General features: G+C 38.4%; 1 protein-coding gene across 1 annotated transcript; it reads left to right on the top strand.

Annotated features, from left to right (window-relative positions):
* Positions 1 to 1,679: 1,679 nt before the first annotated feature.
* ACOT13 (acyl-CoA thioesterase 13) lies at positions 1,680 to 4,391 on the top strand (the record flags this gene model as incomplete). The annotated part of the gene is made up of 2 exons (XM_010293752.1): positions 1,680 to 1,864; positions 4,051 to 4,391. Coding segments are annotated over 2 exons (342 nt in total), but the record flags the coding sequence as incomplete, so codon positions are not given.
* Positions 4,392 to 7,127: the final 2,736 nt, after the last annotated feature.

Raw genomic sequence — 7,127 nt, 5'->3', positions numbered from 1 at the left:
CCATGTGATATCTACATAGGGCTTAACGACTGTTTTAAAGCCCTTTCGCCAAAGAAGTAGTGCATTGCAGTAGTGGCTGGAAGCTGAAGCAGCATACTGTTCACCGAGACAGACGTGGGGGAGGACAAGCACAGAAGGGCTGTGAGAAGTGCAAACCAGCAGCTCTGTAAGTCCTGGAAGTGTTCAAATGCTGAACTATTTTCATCAAGGAGATCAGGCAGCTAGTGCCAGATCAGAGGAATGACAAATGAAACCAGATTCTTTCCTTGCCTCGCTGACGGATTGGAGCACTCCCTGACGGTAGTGGAAGCCATCTGCTCCCAGTGTCAAGCATCAGTAAAGTCTTCATTAGAAATTCTGTCAGAAACTTAGGCCTCCAGTCAGTGCAGTGCAGCATGCCTCGTTTAGGACTTGGGATTTTCATTGATCAAGGTGCTATTTCTGTGTTAGGACACTGCCTCAGTGATTTCCCCTCTGCTTAATTTCAGCTTTTTCCACTCGTAGATGGACTGTGTACTAACTACATCATTTATCTTAGTATCATTTCTCTGCAAAATTTGGATAAACTTTGGCCTATCAGAAAGGGACATTGGCTGAAACTGAGCTCTTACATTGCATTATAAATAAGGAATAGTGAAACTGGAGAAATTTCAATCTTAATTCCTTTTAAGATTAAAAAGATTTAAGTCAACTCAGCTGATATGATATGGAAACATGTACGTTAAAAAAAAAAAAGGTTTGTAAAAAAATGAGGAAAATTAGTAGGAATTGTAATAAATATTATGCCCACATTTCACTTGTGACAGTCTGAAGGTAATTCACAGTCTTAGTTGTAGGTGTAAATACATACATTAACTTACCCCAGTTTTGCATCTGCTTTCAGTTTTTGAATACATTTCAGATTTCAAATATAGTGCTACTAGCTGAAGAAACTTGAAAAAAAAAGATTTTAAAATACTAAATTGCAGTAACTTCTTGGTCTCAAAAATACAGCTTCTTGTGTTGGTTACAGGGGGAAGCATGGTACCATAGATGTACTCTAACTTTTCTATTTAACACCTATGGGCTGGAATAAAAGCATATATGCAAGTCATGATGCTGTAATACAGTGTGATACAGCCTTGGATACTTCAGCCAGGAGTATGAACTTCAGTTCAGGGAGGCCAATCTGATTAGCATTTCCAGTGCTTATTTCAAAATACTGATTTTTACTGAGGTTGCTCCAGTGTAATGATTAATGAACTACTGTCAGTCTCATTTCCATTTTGTGAGCTAACAAACATGCCTTCACAGCTATGGTACACACAGTCAGAACAGTTTTGTGTTCCCTCTAATCTGGCTTTTCAGTCACAGATTAAAGCAAAAGGAAAATTGAAGAAGAATGTTGTCTCCTAAGCAATTCCTGAGAGCAAAGAAAATACTGAAGTTTTGTTAAGCTGTCAGTTTAAATATTTAATTGCACTAGAAATACACATTTTTCTAAGGCAACAATCTTCTGCTCAAAATTTATGGAAATACCTAATGTGACAGTTGAATTACTGTATTTTCCATCTTTTAATTTGTCTCAGGAGTCCAGAATTAAACTAGATTTACTTTCAGTTTGATTCAGGGCAGTGTCGGGTGTTGGTGCTGTTGTAAGTTTTTTTTTTTTTTTTTATTTCTTCGTTTTGGTTATACAGATGAAACTTCTTTCTGCAACTCCTGGAAAAATTGTTTGTGAAATGAAAGTAGAGGAGGAGCATACAAACAGAGGTGGCACATTACATGGAGGTTTGACTGCCACACTTGTGGATGTGGTGTCAACAGCAGCATTGCTGTACACAGAGAGAGCCCTGCCTGGGGTCAGCGTGGACATGAACATCACGTAGGTATCATCCACCATGTTTACCAGAAAATACTAACTTTTCTTCCGCTAGCACAGTGTTGACTCCATTGTATGTCATTTCTATGCTGTAGTACTCACTTAAAAAAGGTGTTTTTCTTTGGTTTCAGAAGTCTTGTTTTGATAAATTAAGGGAGGGTTGTATTTGGAGATATTGCCATGTGGTTGCAAAATTCAAGTTGGAGTTTCTTAAGCTTTTGTTTGTTATACGCGTTTAAGAGACGGTACCCATTAATTCATAGAATGTGAAGGGATATTGGTATGTGGTAAATTATAGTCCTATAAAATTGGCTCAACTTCTGTCTTCGCTTATGAAGATAGAGTATGTCCTCAAACACCAAAATCTAGGGTAAGCAGCTTTCTATAAAAGCATTTTTAGTACTAGTCCATAAAATGTTAAAACAGGAAACAGTTTAGCTCTGTTGTGTGCTCACACAGAGGGTGAATTACAGATTGAATCAGAATTTCTCTCTGGAGGAAGATTCCTTTGCTGTAGGTGATGTAAAGGTAGTTTTATATTGAGAATAGCTCTTCCTGTAATGCAAATTTAAAGCACAGTGTCTTTAAAAAAAAAAAAAAAGTTGTTCTGAAACCTTTGATCATGCTATTATAGCTTGTCAGCTTTGCTTCACTTTGCTTCATTACTTCTAATGAAGAAATTATGACTGGAATTGGAATAACTTGGAATAATTAACACAGAGCATTAAAAATCTTGGGAAAATAACCCCTTGTCAAAACTGTCGCAAAAAAAAAAACCCAAAACTTTACAAGTATGTGGGGAGTGATGTATATCTTTACCCAGTTCCCTCCTTTCCACCCCCAGCACCCTCTCATTTCTCCACTGGGACTGGAGCATCTATTTAAGCTTTATACTACCACTGTGATTACCAGGAAATTAAAACTTGAAATTCTCCTATGATTATGTTTTTGTCACTACAGTCTTATCACAAGAGGCCAACATCTGAATTCTTTACACTGTCACATATGCCTACTCAATTACATAGGGGTGAAAATCTTAAGAAAGTGCTCTCTCTGGAGGTGATCCAAAATGATTGAGTAGCATACCTTTACGAAATGTTATGTGAAGCAATAGTAATAGCTTTGTTTAACCCAGACTACTGCTTGCATTGAACAAGTGATACTGGATATCAAATATTGCTATAATACAACTTTTTCCTTTTTGGAAAGGAGCTTTTTAAAGGGTTGTCACGAGGAAGCTATTTCAGTAATGGAAAGAACAGATGGAAACAGAGAAACGTTTATTTTTTTTAAGTCACAAGAGGATCAGCAGCAGCCTCTGAGAATGAAGCAAGACTGAAACAGGATTGAAACCCTGCCCCCATCAACTAATGGGGCTTGTGCTACATCAGCATTAGGCATGACTGACATACTTTGGGCATGGTGTCATGTATAAAAATGGACTGATGAAATTTATCTCAGATTTATATCCAGCAATTACACATTCTCCTCTAACATTTGAATATTGTTCCCTTACCTCAGATCATGGTTGGATCATGTTCCTCCTAATTCTTTCCAGGCGTTTTGTGGGGGAATTTCTTCCTATTCCCTGCAGAGTTTGTTTTAAAAGCACACCCTCCTACTCATGTAAATAAAAGCAAGAGAGTTATCTAATGAATGGAAACAGCCTTAAACCTGGGAAGCTTGAAGGCCTTCCAGATTTCCATGACTTTTCTCTGAGTGTGGGAGTTAAAGCAGTTAAACTATGCTTAGGTTCCATACAGAAATAACCTTCTCGAGCCTTGGCAACAGAGACATTTTGCAACTGAACCAGCCAGACTGGTTTAGAAAGGCTGCAGGGAGCCAGCAGGGCCTGGAATAGGACTTGGAGCTGAACTTTTAACTAAAGTCTTTGATAACCCAATTGTTTCTCCTTCCAAAATGGAACAGAACTTGCTTCCTCACAACTAAGCCAATGGCTTGCTTTCTAACCTCCATTTCCTCAGAGAACTCTTATGCTGAATTACTGCTTGCAGTACTTAGGGGAACTCAAGGACTTTTAAGCAGTGGGGATTTGCAAGCAGGCAGGCAGAGATGTATCTTTATTACTCATTTTTACTAATTCCCTTCATGATAATTTAAATGTAGGAATATTCTTGGATTTGTGCTCTGTACAACCTCTTACCTGTTAATTTTGTTCTTCATTGAAGATACACTTCTGCTGCTAAGATTGGAGAAGAGATACTGATTACAGCTCAGATTTTGAAGCAAGGAAGAAATATTGCATTTGCCAGCGTGGATTTAACAAATAAGGCGACAGGAAAGTTAATTGCACAAGGTAGACATACAAAGTATCTAGGAAATTAATATAAGAAAGTAATTTTAAAAATAACAATGTTGGGCTTAAGAATCCCGTATAGAATGATTTTCTCATTTAATGCAATAAGACATCATCTGCATAAAGTTGTGGTAGTCTATATAAAATGAATTCATCTCACTCCCATAATAAACAAACAAATTTCTTAATTACCACCAGAATCGCGCCAAGCCTAAAATTAGTACCTATTTTGGGATGAACAGCAGAGTGTGATAGCATGGGGATACATCTGGCTTTTTTTTGTCAAGATAGCAGGAGGAAAGAGCATATGGTTTACCACCATGACAGTGTTTTAGGAGATCTCTGTTTTCTTTGCCTGTGGTGTCCTTGTGTGACAAAGCAGCCCTGTCTTCAGGCCGTCAGAGTCACATTCAAACAACACTATATACGCTTACAAACAAAACTTGCTTGTTCTGTAAGATGGTAGTACAGAGTTTCTGTAGCATACTGTGAAACTGGTAAGCAGGCTAATACAGAATGTAATTTACTGATGCTGTAACAAATTTAAAAGTATTCAATAAAGCTTCTGAAACTACCTTTTTAAAGATCATTTAATAATTTTGTAATCTCTTTGCACTGAGTAAAAGCTTGCCAGCATGGAGTGGTTTGAGAGAAGGTGTGGTGGAACCCGTGTGCATGAATTCATCTGAGATTCTATCATCATCATCTCCCTGTGATTCCTGAATGTGAAAATGCAGTTACATGATCAGGGCTTTTCACCTCTACCTCTGTGAAGCTCTGGCTATATTTGTGTAAAAATCATCAGCTGAGAGTTAGAGTTGTATCAAAATAAGTTTGGTGAGCCTTTTGTCAGGCAAAGGCTGTAGATGGTCTGACTTGCGTTGGATTTGGTAGAGTTAAGCTGCTGTTCATCAGCTGAAGACTCATCTCTGCATGCACTGTTGTGGGCAGGTTTAACTGCTTCAAACTGTGGACAAATAATCCTTAGTCAGGCTATCCCACTGTAATACAACCAGCAGTGCTATGCAGCCAATGCAAGTTTACATGACCCATGACCTTAGTTTTTCTTCTCTATTGCAAGATTTGAAAAAGTTAATGTATACTAGTAAAGGGCATGCATGATTCTTTTTGTTAGGGAAATTGACTCATTGTCTTTATTTAAATTTTGTGATGAAATGTGCAGTTAGGGTAGTTTTTTTGTGCATTCATAAACCTAAGGAAGTAACTTCCAATGAGTTGAGTGACCTGATCATGCACACTGATTTTTCAATATGAAGTTGAAAAAGTTTCTAATATGTAAGAAATCTTTCCAGAATTACTTTCAAACAAGTGATAAAGCTGGTAACTTACCCTTCAATGGAAGTTCTCTAAAAAAATACTTATAGTAGGCTCAGGCTATCCAACATGTATTTTAGCTGCAAGTTGAGATCATATATACCATGAATGAAGTTCTAAACTAAAGCTTTTTCTCCAAGGCAGTCTCAGAAGCATATGTAGCTTACATGCCTGGGGCTAGCTGAACTTTTAATAGTAGCATCCTCTCTTCAGTGGTTCATATGTAATGATTTTTTCCCAGTGCTCACACTCAGGCTCAGAATAATCCCTGAATCCCAGTTGTAGAAACATATGCTTTGCTAAAGCAGTTCTGTGAAGGTACTTACTACAGGAGCAACCTTTTTTGGTTTAAATCTTTTCTCAGCAGAACTATATGCTTCACTGTATTAAATTGTTTCTGACTTTACAGCTTCCTCTGTCTGGAAATCAATTACAAGTCTTAAGCATCTCCAGCTCCCCTGAACAGAGGATCCATCATAGCATGCAGACACACCTAGTGGGTTTTGCAATTGCTGTTCTGGTCATCATCTTACCAACATGTTCTGGCATCTCCAGTTATCTTTTTTCTCATTCTTAACTTTACCAGTTTTCTTCTGTGGGTTACCCATGTAGTAGAACGCAAGAAGTGAAGGAAATAAGAGTGAGGATTAAAACTGCTCCCCTGACTACTATAAACCCATCCCCCTCACTGGAACACAAGAGTGATTTTGTCTATTATCTGAAATAAAATGTAGCGGAGGGTGAGAACAAAGGAGGTGCCAAATTCAATACATGCCGAAAGATTCAGAATGCTCTCAGCTCTGTGTGCTGGGGCAACTCTGTCCTTGTGTAGCTGTCCCACTGCAACTTAACATCACTCCCCTCAATCGAAGCTGGCCACCTCAGGAACCTACCATAGTTCAGTGGTCTCATTCTATCACTTAACATTCATCATGTCTACATAATTACGATTGAAAAATGTCCAGGCAAATTAAGAGTGGCAAACCTCAACATGGAAACAGCAGTATCCTCCTGTTCCCATTCAAGCCTAGCAAGGACTGTTGCAGGCTGAGAGGGAAACAGAAAAAACCCTTCCTGAAGTAAGAATTCTCCCTTCTATCAGACTGTTCACAGTATCTTAGTGCTGCCTAATTGGTAAAAAAGAGGGACATCATTAATATGCAGGCTAGTTATTTTAGAAGCAGTTCATGAAACTGATTATTTTAAGACAACCCTGTTTGTTAGCCCTCTACCAGCAGCAGCATGCTGACCTCATAATTTATTTCACAACTTAACTTAGGCTTGGAGATGATCTTAGAAGGCTTTGTCACCATTGAGCATGCTTAGCTTTGGGAGCAAACTGTCAATCAGACTTAATATTTGGAAGCATTCTTTACTGATTTCACCGTAACCTACATGTTGAAAAAAATCTGTATCTTAGCCTAGCCTGAAAGGAAGTGACAGAAAACAGTCACCATAAGGACAAAAGGCACAAGGTTCCACCTGGCATCAGAACACACAGACCTCCGGTAGGGTTGACCTGGTTCCATCACCACAGATTTAGGCATAATTGCCTTACAAGCAAGCAAAGTGACTTGATGACACATATCCAATAACTGTCAGACATCTGCAAGC

Source organism: Phaethon lepturus, unplaced genomic scaffold, assembly GCF_000687285.1.
Source record: "Phaethon lepturus isolate BGI_N335 unplaced genomic scaffold, ASM68728v1 scaffold41548, whole genome shotgun sequence".
Classification (NCBI taxonomy): domain Eukaryota; kingdom Metazoa; phylum Chordata; class Aves; order Phaethontiformes; family Phaethontidae; genus Phaethon; species Phaethon lepturus.
Note: the sequence above shows the minus strand (reverse complement) of the source record. Positions and strands in the feature narration are given on the sequence as shown.